Consider the following 14633-nt stretch of genomic DNA (forward strand, 5'->3'; position numbering starts at 1 on the left):
TAGAACAATTCACAGAGAGGGGCAAAAAGAGGTATCGAGCCCAAAGGCACAACAAACTGTACATTTAGGTGGGAGCCAGGGATAGGAGACGTCTATTTCCACTTCACGCCCATCAGAAAAGCCAGAGATTACCTTGGAGGGGAGCTCTTTCGTGAGATTAACCTTAACTAGTACCTTTGCAACTTCGAAATTTTCTTTTCTCTCAGTTTCCGGAGCTAGAGCTACAGGTTTGCCCACCGCTGTTGCAATGCGGCTAAGACTCTGACGATTAAACAAAAGGTAAGGGACTCCACGAAATTCAACTGAGATAGAGGTTGAGGTTATCAGGGGAGAATCCGGAGTAAATTTTGGAGACCGCGAAGAGACAAACATTGGAAAGCCAGCTATATTCCACACATTTCGACCCAGAAGGATAGCGCGGGTCCGAGGGTTGGGAACACGCAGGAGAAAAGCACCATATCCAATCTTGTGAACAAAAATACGAGGCCCGGAACAAGTCTAGAGAGCATTCACCACGCCTATGACTCGCCCCATCTCAGGAGGATTACCATGGAATTGAGCGAAGACAAAGTCCTTAAATTCCTCTCTAGCGGCGTATAGGTTGTCATCGGGGATGAGAACAAGGGGGGCACCAGAGATGTGCGTAGTTGGAGTGCCTACTTCTTCCAATTGATAAGAATCTCCAAACAAGGATGTCCATTTCTTATTTGTTCCAGCCGGAGCTACCTCCGAGGAGTTAGCCGGAGAGGGGGTTCCTTGAACGTTACCGTGAAAATCCGCAGGAGCGAGAGCAGGACCTGAATCCACTGTTGTTTCAGGTGCTTTTCCGTTGACTGGAGACGCTAAAATCACACGAGGAGAGGGTGCGTCTACAACAGGTACAGAAGTCGAGGCATCTTGGGGTCTCAGATCTGTTTCCAGAACTACCGAGAGAGGCGGAAGGACCGCAAGAGGAACATCCGCAGGGGAGACGATGGGCAAATCTCAGTCGGCGACGAACCCGTAGCAGAGGTACGAGAGGAAGCCAGCAAAGTCGAAGCGGAGGCAAAGCGAGCGAATTGGGATGTACCAGGGACTAGGGGTTGAGTTCCCCTCTTCTTTTTCTTCTTCGCCATCAGAAAATTCTCACCAACCGGCGAGAGGCCGGTGAATGGCGGTGATTAGGGTTAGGGAAATCTAATCGCCTTTTCTATCATCTCAGGAGAGAGGGGAGAGAAACCTACTTTTATAATACACTATTAAATTAAATGGTATTTTAGTGATTTATATATGATATCTGATCATTGTGATGGAAGAATGATACTTCAATATACTCTCCATGTACTTTTTATTAAGATCAGCATTTGACAAAGTAGTCATAATTGTTAGTTGATTATACGGACTCGTCTCTTAGTAGTTAGTAAAAGCATGGCAAAATCATAAGATAAGCAGTTCGTTATGTTAAAGCTGTTTTGTTTAAGGTTTAACTGAAATGGATTATGGATTATATAGAGCCATTTAAAAAAGAATGAGAATCAAACTAGGTTTCGCAGGCTAGGTTTGTTTTGTTTTCATAGCCTAGCAGGTTCAACTATTCACGTATAAATATGGAAAAACAAAAATATTGTACAGAAAACAGCACATATATGTACATCTTCTACAAGAAAAGGAAAAGACGAGCAAAGTCAAATATCTTATTACAATAGGTGTTTAGTTTTTTTTTTTCTCTTTTTCGAATGAATGAAATTACAACATTAAAGATACACAAAACCGTTAGCAATTAAATGGTCTAAATCATTCTCACCCACCAACGTCTAGTTAGGGCTCGTTGGCATAACTTTATTCGTTCATTTAATCATATATATTTAGCAATATATATACATCTTTTATATATCTCACGAAATTAACAAAATTTAGCATCTTACTTTAAACAAACTATACGTCTAAACTGATAAATAGAGAAACTATCAAATTGTATGTTACCATTTTTTAAGTGATAATATGTTTAGATGGGTTCTCGTTGTTAGTAGAAAACAGAGAAACTATATAAATAGAATAAGATAATTTTATAATCTTTCACATGTTAATGACAAGCTCAACATAGTTTATGTTTTGTACGGGTGATAAACAGTACTCACTGATAAGACATAAAATTTCAAGTGTGCCAATAATACTAAAGAATTTACGAAGTTGTGTTGATTCGTTACAAAATTAATTATAAAAAGATGTTATTCGGAAATGTTATCCAGAGATTGTCGAGGTCGCTATAACTACTTGTGGAAAAATTTAGCTATGCACACAAACCGTCGAGGTCACTTGTTAATTAGTCGTAAATCGTATTTATGAAATATCTAACAATAGGGAAAACAAATCTCGACCAATTGAAATAATCACACTTTATCTACTTTACTTATCTATATTTAAATTTCTGAGTTATCAAAATGTTACTTTATTTTTACGAAAAAATGTTATTTTGTGTAGATAATTCCCCTTTTGTATATTGTTTTCCTTGGGGGCTAGAGTAGAGTTTGACCATATATTTCTTTGTCGGGGCAACCCAAATCTTGCGATGCAAACACTTGAGAATTGAGATAGCTTTGTTTATCCTGTTTAGTTAGAAATAGACGCACACGTTTAACTTTTCGTATATAGACATATCATTTAATTTAGTTTACTTTTGTGATTTTGTTACACTTATACTAATAAAGAAGTTATAGAATATAGATCAAGTAACCAGAATTAAATTAACGTATGCTTTTGAAAATTGTTATCCTAATCTCAACAACTATATATTACGATAAGATAGAGTTGTATTCTTATCTCTTGTTTTGTCTATGATTACTCTCTCTACCCGTCAATTCAATCGAACAAGTTTCAACGTAAGCTTTTATATCACTTTTTAAAACAAAACTAGTGGTAATTCATTAAACTAATAAGTCAGGGTAGTGGTTCTTTTTTTTTTTAAAGTTGTCGTTGTTAAAGTTTAATTGGAGGTGACTACTCAAGTGCACCAGAAGACACTAAAGTCAATTTTTAATATGTTACATTGATTATAAAATTAAGAGTTAGTACGGATGAAATGTGACTTAAAAGAATCTGAGATCTAACAAAGGACAAACGGGTGTGAGCAATCATTAAGTTTTTCTCTCTGAAGATCCTCGTTCAATCTAAAACAATAAAGTAGGCTTACACCCTCTCATAAATTATATCTATATGCCATGTGACACCTCTAAATTTTTTGATTTGTTTGTTTAGCTAATTATTAATATGCTATAAATAGTTAATGGACCACAGAAATATCTCGACTTCCCAAAGCAAAACCGACGGAATCTCACAATTCCGTCTTCTCCTCTTTCTCGCCTCTTTCTCTTCCCCACCCCACCCCTCTTATCTGTTCAATTACTGCTAGAAACTCTAGTTAATCTCACCTCCGTTTTCATGGTGTTTTGTTGACCGAGAACGGAGATATTAAATCAATATTTCGTTTGTAAAAAAGATTATGTTAACATCGTTAAAAATCGTAACAATGATATGTGGGAAATTGAAAAATCGTGATAGTTCATGTATTTTTTTATCACCTATAAAATAGTTTAAGTATTTTTCTGCCAACGTAAAAAAATTTCGTGTTTTTTTTGGCAAATATTAAATAAGTCATGTATTTTTTTTGGCATTTTTCCTTTTATTTGTTTCATCTTTCTAACTTAAAAATATGAGAAACACACTTTTCTATTTTTGATTATTATCATCTAATTTAAAAATATATAAATTATTTTCATATTTAATTTGTTTGTGACATGTGACATATTGTCATGTAATTTTCTTTTAAATTTATTTTGTGTTCTCTTTTTAATATTTTCTTACCTAATTATTTTATATATTTTATATTATATAATATTTTCTAATTTCAGTTAATCTTTCCAGTCCTTTGATGTTTATTTTCTTAAGCATATAATATTTATTTTTAATTAAACCTAAAATACAACATATTTAATTATATACATTAATTCATACTTTAAATATACACTTTAGTACTAATTGTAACAGAAATTACATAAATTGTGAATTGACTATTTGTTTTCTCTATTCACTTTCAGTTAATTACCCAAATAATTATAATTATAACTCCTCTAATTTAATTTTTGAGAAATGTAACTTCCATCACTTCTTATCCTATAAATAATCATTCTCACATCCTCCTCCATCATATCTCAAATCTTAAATATTTTCTTTGTTTTTTTGTTTTTAATGTTCTTGCATTGGTTGAAAACTCAATAAAGATAATATTGTAAAAGTTTAATAATATATTTTACATTGTTCTCCATTTTATTTATTCTTGCTTTTATGTACTTCTTTCTTTACTTTAGATGTTAGATTATTTCTTAGACATTCATCTATATTTATTTGATTCTTAAAAATATGTAATGTTCTAACTTCTAAGGAAAGAAAATTTTGTAATATAATTATAAAATATCAAATCAATTTTTCTTAACTCCCTCTTTCCTCTGACAAAATTGTAATACATTTTTTTTAAGAATACTCATCATTATATTTAGTTTCTGATTAAACATATAATTACATAAAGATCATTAAGCTATATTTATTTAATTCAAATATGTACTTCAAGGATTTCTCTATATAAAAAACAATATAATATTTTATTTTCTATCTAGCTTTTACTACAAAGATGAAACAATTATAACTAAATCTAGCAATATAAATTAAAATGAAGGCAATATAAAAAAGAGATTTAAAAGTAAAATTAATTTTTGAGAATTGTACTTTAAAGTTTTGCTTGCACTTCATATGATTTTATAGAGAATAATTTTGTTTCTGTCATTTAATACTTTAGGTTATGTGTTCGCTTATATGAACAACTTAAATTAATATTTGAATATCATAGTTAATTTTCATTATATCATTTTTTTTAACCTCAAATCCTCCGAAAAACTAATGAAAATTATTATCAAAGTTAAATAATAGAAAAACAAAGAAAATCAAGAGATATATATGTGTGATTATATTTAAATTAGTTATATATTATGAATTTGTATTAATATTTTTTAAATGTAAATTTCCTAAAGACATTTAGATTTAGATTTTTTTTGCTTTTTATGATTATAAAATAAAATTAAATTACTTAACATAATTTATTATATATATAACAATCTGTGCATGGGTGGGATATAACCTAGTTTAAAATATACTATTATAAAAAGAAAGCAAAAATGCATTTTCCCACATGACAAACATACGTAATTAGTATGCGTGTAACGGGTGGATATATGCGTTTGTATAGTATGATTAGATGCGCATATGAATGTGAACGTGCATGCTTATTTAACAGCTTAAGTGTTACATTTGTACTGCCAACATGTATAAGGAGAAAAAGGAGTTTATTTTTATTTTTTAGTGAAAAGATGAAAAAAAATCAACTGGCCATTTGAAAAATATATAAAGAAATATGAAAATAATTGGTCTGTGTTTTGGTTTATATTATCGGATATAAAATTGTTAATACACATTCTGACAATAGTTTGAAAAAAGTGTTATATTTCCGTATCATAATGGAATATCATGTGCCATAATGAACGTATATGTTGGAGTATTATGCCTGCCATCAATTATTTCGTACTTCATAATTATACCATCCTAGTGCTTTGCTGCTAAATTTTTAATACTTAGCCTAAACGGGCCGATCATTCACCATATATAGACCGTAACGAAAATAAAATGCCCACCCCTTGCTTTATTATTTAGATAACAAAATAATATCAGTTACAAAAAAAATATTTTTTAATTCATATTTTTAATCTATTATTACAAATAAAAGATTAAAAATATGAATTAAAACGAATTAATAACAAACAAAAATATCATGGATTTTTTAAATAAAAAGCATAAATACATATTCAAACTAAATACATAATCTAACTAAAAAGATACGTGGCATGGCGAGAAAATTCGGTGGTTGCTTGGTGACGGTAACAACAAATCGTGAAGACACGACCAACATAAGAAACGATTATCTGCAATATTTCCTTTTTCACAAGAAAACTCTACACTCTCTTCCTCTCGATTTCATAGTTCGGTCCTTTTTGTAGGAATTTGAGATCATCAATCAATTAGGAATATTAAAACGAAATGAATTCAATGAGAAAACGCCAACTGAAATTAGTTTACAAAATAAAAGTTAACTGACAATGTTCGTTGATAGAATATTACATAGATTCATAGTTTCGATTCGAATGTTTTGTTTTAGAACATAATAGATTAGTACCGTGATATAGCATTGGTTGAATATTTGTTTTTACAAAAAAAAACTTAAATATTTTTTTATAGATTAAATTAAAATTTTGATTTTTTTATTATTAAACGGTATCATCATATGATTTTGATATTTTACATTTAACCCGTCCTTCGTTTTAAAAATATAAGTTTATAATTTATTTTATCATTTAACTAATTATAATTTAACAGGTAGATAATAATAAAATAAGTAATAAGATCTTTATCCGTTTGTGAGGAAATGATGTACATATTACTTTAAATTGTACTATTATAAATAATAACTTTAAGTTGTGATATATATTAAAATGGTAAAAAAAATTAATATTATAAACTAGAATTTTAAATTGTGATATTTATTAAAGAGAACTTGTTAGAAATATATTTTTTGAGATAAAATGTTATCTTTAATAAGTTCTAAGGTAAAAACTTATTATATAAATTTTATAAATAAAATGTTATATTAGCAAAAGTACATTCGTTTTAATAATATTAAAATACTATTAATATATATAATTACCTCTTAAATATATTACTGAGTTGTAGCCTTGGAGAGAGATCTATGAACATTCCAATGTTCTGTGATATTTGGTATTTTACTATTTTAACATGTTTATATGTACAACAACGAAAATGATATAAAGGACTTCCGCTTGCGGCCTGATATGGCCCCTATTCGTAGCCATCTGTTACTCTTACAAGTTGGGTTCCTGACAAGTGCTATGCGTCTTTGGAGATATATGAATCTTAAACAATTTTTTGATGTTAATAAATTGTTATTTATTCACTCGGTCCTTCTTTACTTTTGTTCATTTTCAGTTGAACCGGAACTATGATTTTTTTAAGAAAAAAAACAGACTAAACCGGAAAATATTCAGTGTGCTAATTAAAACCATTCTTCCTAAATCATGCAAACCCAAACCAATAAAACAGTGAATCACACAAATCATGTTTTCTACTCTTTTTTTTTTAGTATTCACACATTACAACAGAGGACATAACAATGTACGATCTCAGAATACCACAAGAAACAATCATATATAAGAGACAACATAAAATCTAAACATCCTAATGGATAAGTAGTAGCATTGGATGATACTACTAAACAAAACACAAAAGAAAAATCCCCAACCGTGGATGCTTTAACGTTTGCTTGCTGTAGAAGTTGACAGTTTTTAGTAGGAAGGGTTCTGGTAAGCATCTCTAGCACGAGAGTAGCAAACGTAGTAGAACTGAGAGACAATGGCGGTGAAGAGAGTGAAAGCAGCACCAGCAGCAAAAACTCCTCTCCTAATAACTTCACAGCTTGGTGGATTGTCAATGTTCCACATCTTTCTATACTGCGTGTGGTACGCGTTTCTGATTGATGCCGCAAGCAAACATACCTCAGCGATCAAGAAAAACACCCTGCGAAATCAAAGAAGCCAATACCGAGTTATAAGACTTAAGGGAAATGGTGGGGAAGAGTAATTGTAATGAGAGTTGGTAGTAAGTATATTGGTTAGTTACCAGCAAATGAGGAAGAGAAGAATGGCACAAGCTCTTGAACCACCAGGGTTAAGGGACTTTCCACAGCAGAAGCAACGACTAGCCACCATGATAAGGACTTGGCTTACAAAGAGAAGAACGAACGCACCAGCTCCATAGCTTGTAGCAATGTCTGTGCCATACACACAGTACTCATATTGCTTCTCCCTATCCGTTTCAACCTTGCCCTGTCCAAAAAACAATTACTACTTCAAGATTAACCGTATAAAAGAAAAAACACATGTAGCAGATGTTGCAGAGCCAAATACATACAAGATTTGGTTTGGATCAAAACATGTGACTTCATCTGTAGCTAATTTAGTTGTCCCAATGTGAAAAGTTCTGTAGAAAGCTCACAAGTCATGGGATGATGAACTAGTAGCTCATACATATAAGTTTTGGTATACTAGTAGCTCAAATGTGTAATTACAACAATGCAGTAGTAAGCTATAAGCTTACTAACAGCTACAAATTAAGCTCTCTGCAGAGAATTTATAAGTCATGAATCGAAATTATGCATTTGGATCCTTCAAAATACAAATGAAATCTGATACAATTTTGCAATTGAATGCTCCTTACTACTCGTAATACACCTTGCGGAACACATTTTTAAACAAGAAGCAAGAATGTGGTGAAACAGATCTGAGAATACTTCAAAAAATCAAATATCGCAGCGATGGAGAATTCGAATTATAGATTTCACTATACAAAGAGAGTGAAGCTTCCCTAAACACTAACTAGTCAAGAGCTTCCCCCACAGAATCATCACAGATACAGAATCAGCAACAAAAAAAACCAAAACCTATCAAGCAAAGGAGAAGAGAAGAAGAGAGTATGGGGGAAGGGGGTGAAGAAGCGAGCACAGCGGCTCTTTTAGGTAAAGAACATTGCTCTCTTATTTCCATGTAATAGGTTTGTTACATAGTTTGCCTTATAAACATTACAATGTTAGGATTTTACTCTTGACAACTCACTACTTATATCACATATCATATATGTCCAAACATTCAAATCTATTGCTGAGTGGTATACAATCCGTGCAGTCCTTTATTGCTTTCATTTTATTATCTCTGATTTCGTCTCTTTGTGCAGGTGTAGTTAGCCGTTGAGAGGAGGAAGACTTCTTCTGCGTATTGGGCCTGACTACACTGCTGGACATATTGAGCTTGTCTGCATTGTTGAACTTGGGCTTTTGCAATGCTGGACTATTGCTGGACCGAGGTAATGTACAGCCCATTGTCTCAGTCACTTCAGTCGTTGGTATCTCTTCGACTCCTTCATTCTCTGTTTTACTTATGTGAATCTGAGATTGGATTTGAGACAATTGTGCCGTGTTCTTGCCAGAGGAGATTGGAGCTGAGATCGGAGCAGTTGTTGATGCTACTCTGCTAATACTCCCCCGCAAACTCTGTGTGGGAGGAAGGACCACACCGAGTTTGTATCGCAGAGAGGTGAACGGTCCGACTGGAAGAGACTTCGTGAAAATGTCCGCGATTAGATCATGACCAGATATGTGCCTAACGATGACTGTTCCGAGAGCAACCTTTTCGCGAACGTAGTGGTAATGATTAGCAAAGTGTTTGCTTTTCTTGTGAAAGGCAGGATTAGCTGTGAGATACACAGCCGAGAGATAGTCGCAGTACAATTCCGGAGGCTGATATTGAGGAATTCCAAGTTCCTTGAGGATGTTACAGATCCATGAGATCTCTGCTGCAGCATCTGACATAGCCCGATATTCGGCTTCAGTGGAGCTTCGCGAAACAGAGTCTTGTTTCTGAGACGACCAGGAGATGAGATTAGTGCCAAGATAAGTGCAATATCCTCCTGTTGAACGACTTGTGTCTCCACAACCACCATAATCGTTGTCACTGTAAGCACGTAAAGAATTACTTGTGTTCTTGCGAAAGCTAATTCCCATTGTTATTGTGCCTTTGATGTAGCGGAGTATCCTCTTGAGAAGTTAGAAGTCACCAAAGGTTGGAGCATGCATCTTCTGACAAACAAAATTAACTACAAACTGGATATCTGGTCTGGTAAGTGTCAGATACTGAAGTTTTCCTGCTAAACTTCTAAAATATGTAGGATTTGTAAATGGCTCCTTATGTTTTGCTCTTGCTATTTCAAGCTGTTGTGGCAGAGGGGTTGGCTCAGGAGAACACTCACTCATAGCAGCTGCAACTAATAGGTCTTCTGCATATTTCTGCTGAGAGAGGAACAATCCGGATGAATGAAAATGTGCTTGAATTCCCAGAAAGTAGTGCATCTGTCCAAGGTCTTTCATGCGAAATTGAGTGTTGAGAGCTGTAAGGAACGTCGTCATTGCAGAGGAGCTATTTCCTGTGATAAGCATATCATCAACATATAGCAGAAGGATGATGATTGCTCCATCTCGTTTATACACAAAGAGAGAAGGATCTGGGATACTGCAGGTAAAACCAAACTCAAGTAAATATGTGCTGAATTTATCAAACCAAGCTCGAGGAGCTTGTTTTAATCCGTATAGAGATTTGTGTTGGAGACACACATGGTCTGGCTTGTCAGGGTCAACAAAGCCAGTTGGTTGCTTCATATACACCATTTCAGAAAGATCTTGACGGAGCAGTTGTTGGTGAAACGGTGTATATGAAGCAACCAACTGGCTTTGTTGACCCTGTCAAGCCAACAAAGGTCTTGACGGCAGCTTCTGCATCAGAAACTGAGATATCTTCAGTTGTCTCTTCATATACACAGGTCTTGACGAAGCAGTTGTTGGTGAAGAGACAACTGAAGATATCTCAGTTTCTGATGCAGAAGCGACAGAGGCTGAGGAGGGAGTAGAAACAATTTCTTCCTGAACCACAATAGCTTGATTGAGAGGTGTATGAGTGGAAGTCTCAGAGGAAGATCCATTAAGTGGAGGTGTAACAGAAGGAGTTGGAGCAGCAGATTCCGAAACTTGTGAGGAAGACTCAGTATCCGTCCTGACAGAAGAAGGAGAGTTGTTGCCTATAGAAGCAAGATCAAAGCCTGTCGTACACCCAGTACTTTCCTCCATTCTATCAGTGGACACATCTGAAGTCTGTCTTTGCGAAGCAGTTGTTGAAAGCGGAAGCGGTGGAAAGTCTTCTGGTGTAAAAAGAGGTTGGAGTAGTTGTTGACTTTCCTCACTTGGTGGATCTAACTCTTGTGTCTTGTTGGATTGTGTTTCAGGAAAACTCTTGTACCAAGCCTGGATGAGAGAGGTATACTGCTGATGACCACTGGTCGAAGTTGATGAGAATGGAAAGGTAGCTTCATCAAAGATTACATGCCTACTGATATAGACTCGACCCGTTGAAGGAAGTAAGCATCGATAACCTTTATACTTCTCATTATACCCAAGAAAAATGCACTTTAATGACCGTGGATCAAACTTTGTTGTGGCATAGTCACGGAGGGTGGGATAGCAAGCACAACCGAAAATCCTGAGAGCTGAATAGGTGGGAGTTTTTCCTGTCAAAGCTTCATAAGGACAGCGATTCTTGTCCAATACCGAGGTAGGTAGGAGATTGATCAAGAAGTTGGCAGTATAGAATGCTTCTACCCAATATTTTTGAGGTACTTTTCCTTGAAATAGCATAGATAATCCAATTTTAACAATGTGCCTATGCTTTCTTTCTACTAACCCATTTTGCTGTGGTGTATATGGACAAGAAATAAGCTGTTGAATCCTATGCTTCTGCAGGTGAGCTGTGAACTGGTTGCTTGTAAATTCACCACCACCATCACATTGAAAGGTACCAATCTTCTGTTGATACTGATTTTCAACAAGAGCTTGAAAGTTGTAAAACGTTTGTAGAAAATCAGATTTGAGCTTGAGAGGATATAACCAACAGAATCTGGAATAATTGTCAATAAAAATTATGTAGTATTTGAATCCTTGAACTGACATTATTGGTGAAGGACCCCAAAGATCACAATGAATTCTCTCCAGGGGTCTAGAAGCTACAAAAGTTGAAGGGGAAAAAGGTAATTTACTACTCTTCCCAAGTTGACAAGCTTCACAAATCGCCTTGGTACTTTTATTGTTGATGTTAATTGCTTTTATTGCAGAAAGATGTTGAAGAGCTTGCAAATGAGGATGCCCCAGTCTCTTATGCCATACTTCTTCACTCGCTTCTTGCTGTCTGAACGAGAAATAGACTTGATGAGCAGCTCCTCTATGTAAGTTCCCCAGCGTATAGAGTCCATTACTGTAATTTCCCTTTATTAGCAACCCCCTTGTTGCCTTATCATAAATACGCACATCATCATCATCAAATTGAAACGTACAGGGATAATCATTGGTAAGCTTGGATACGGACAATAAAGACTTTGCAATACCAGGACAAACAAGAACATCATTAAGAGGTAAATTACCAGAGGTTGAAGGGAGACTTGTTGATCCGGTGTGAGTAATAGGTAGGAAGCTTCCATCTCCCATCATAACTGACTCATTTCCTTCATAAACCTGAGATTGTTGTAGATGATGAGGCGAGTTATTCACGTGAGTCGTAGCTCCAAAATCTGATACCCACTCGTTTCCATTGTGATCAGTGACATCAGTAATCCGGAGTGCAGCTAGGGCCTGAGGTACACTGTCAAACTGGTAACTGCTGTCAAACCGATGCCAACACTTAGAAGCTGGATGGCCTGCTTTTCCACAAATCTGACAAATCACTTTGGTAAGTCTTGCAGGTTCTTGAGATATTTGCTGATGAAATCCTCTTCCCTTAGTTGAGAAATAATTTCTGCCACGATTGTTACCATAACGAGGGTTGCCTCTTCCTCTGTTGTTGTTGTTGTAGTAGCCAGACGAAACAGTGCTGATGGTATTGAATGCCATGTGAGGAGAGACTTCTGAACCACTATTATAACTTGCAAGGCGGTCAGAGTAACTGGTGAGCCTTGAAATCACAGCATCCAAGGTCAGAGAAGGCTGAGCATCCATTGAACCTTCCACTGAAGTTTTGATAGGCTCATATTCCCTACCAAGACCTTTTAGAGCAGTAAATATCTTCATCTGTTCACTAACCGGACTTCCTATAGAGGCAAGTTGCTCGCAAACCCTCTTTATTTGTTTTAGATATTCATCCCTTGACTTATCTAACTTCTCAACAGTTTGAAGTTTGTGTTGTAGTTCAAAAAGCCGAGAAGCTGATACCTTGTTAAAGTGTTGTGCCAAAGCCGACCAGAGGTCTCGAGCTGTAGTGGTGTGGACAACATCGCGCAAAATATCTTCAGAGAGAGATCAAAGCAACCAAGTGCGTACCACTTGATCAGCATGATGCCAAGTTAGAAAGTCTTAATTTGTGACATGACTGACTTGACCATCGATTGCAGGAACAGGAATGGAGGCAAGCGGTTGTGGAAAAGCTCCATTTACGAACCCCAGAAGATTTTGACCAGAAAGAAACGACTCAAACTGTGTTTTCCAGAGAAGATAGTTTTTCTCTGTTAGTTGCACAGTGACACAGTTAGAGATATGAAGAGTAGGAGGAGAATAGAGTTGGATCTTGATCCATTGCTCTGATACCATGAAGAAGCGAGCACAGCGGCTCTTTTAGGTAAAGAACATTGCTCTCTTATTTCCATGTAATAGGTTTGTTACATAGTTTGCCTTATATAGGCATTACATTGTTAGAGTTTTACCCTTGACAGCTCACTACTCATATCATACATCATATGTGTCCAAACATTCAAACCCATTGCTAAGTGGTATACGATCCGTGCAGTCCTTCATTGCTTTCACTTTATTGTCTCTGATTTCGTCTCTTTGTGCAGGTGTAGTTAGCCGTTGAGAGGAGGAAGACTTCTTCTGCGTATTGGGCCTGACTACATTGTTGGACATATTGGGCCTGTCTGCATTGTTGAACTTGGGCTTTTGTAATGCTGGACTATTGCTGGACCGAGGTAATGTACAGCCCATTGTCTCAGTCACTTCAGTCGTCGGTATCTCTTTGACTCCTTCATTCTCTGTTTTACTTATGTGAATCTGAGATTGGATTTGAGACAATTATGCCGTGTCGTGTTTTTGGCGGAGGAGATTGGAGTTGAGATCGGAGCAGTTGTTGATGCTACTCTGCTAATAGGGAGGGGGGGGGCTTACAACACTTTTTCTCTGTTCGGCGGCAATGGCTAACCCAACGGCGATGAGATCGAGGATGAAGACAATTATAACTACAAGCTTCGAAGCCATTGCTGAATTTTTCTCTGAGCTCACTCTCTCTTTCTTTCTCTCTGAAGAAAAACTTTTCTGGTGGTGATTGATAAAAAAAAAATTCAAAGAGAGTTTGACCCAAAAAGACACACTTCACAGCCTTAATGGAATTATTTATTAGTATTAAACAGTTTTCAATTACATAATTAGTGTGAAAACTAAAACGTTTTTAAAAAGTGGATTAGTTAAAAGGTCACCGTCTCTTTTTAACGAAGACGAATTGAATGGTTTAGATTTAAGTATTTAACCGGCTGAACTGGCGACTTGCTGTATAATAAATAATACGCGTCGGTTTTTACCGGTAACTGGTTCTTCCGGTTTGTGGGTCGGTCTTTCCTGAAGTAGAGAGCCAATATAATACTAAAAGATTGTCGTTGTAGGTCAATGTTTTTATAGAAGTTGGTTAATCAGTGCAGTCGTCGTCATGCATATTTGCAATTAATTTTAGTCATTCGCACGCATAATCATAATCTTTGTTTTAATTATACTCACATTTTTTGAGTAATAATGATAACTTTTTAACTTATTATTAATTTTGTTCTTTTATGCTACTTTCTCATATAAGGCCCATACTACTACGATAATTGGGCTTTCAGTATGACCGTGGTCTTCAACTGATTTGTTT

General features: G+C 35.4%; 1 protein-coding gene across 1 annotated transcript; it reads right to left on the reverse strand.

The window, feature by feature from the left end:
* Positions 1-7201: 7201 nt before the first annotated feature.
* On the reverse strand, positions 7202-8741 carry LOC104767529 (uncharacterized). The gene is made up of 3 exons (XM_019241191.2): positions 8065-8741; positions 7774-7979; positions 7202-7671 (listed from the first exon to the last, which is right to left on the reverse strand). Exons 2-3 carry the CDS (start codon positions 7860-7862, stop codon positions 7440-7442), a joined length of 321 nt encoding a protein of 106 aa, XP_019096736.1. The 5' UTR covers positions 7863-7979; positions 8065-8741; the 3' UTR covers positions 7202-7439.
* Between the last annotated feature and the right edge of the window lie 5892 nt (positions 8742-14633).

The sequence above is a fragment of the Camelina sativa genome, chromosome 19, assembly GCF_030686135.1.
Source record: "Camelina sativa cultivar CO46 ecotype springtype chromosome 19, ASM3068613v1".
NCBI lineage: Eukaryota > Viridiplantae > Streptophyta > Magnoliopsida > Brassicales > Brassicaceae > Camelina > Camelina sativa.

What these genes read in the sequence shown, in the direction of transcription:
- LOC104767529 (XM_019241191.2), bottom strand. Translation starts at nt 7,862, where the DNA reads ATGGTGGCTAGTCGTTGCTTCTGCTGTGGAAAGTCCCTTAACCCTGGT. An exon ending in CTTCTCTTCCTCATTTGCTG is followed by an intron (nt 7,672 to 7,773) that starts GTAACTAACCAA and finishes TTGATTTCGCAG; the next exon opens with GGTGTTTTTCTTGATCGCTG.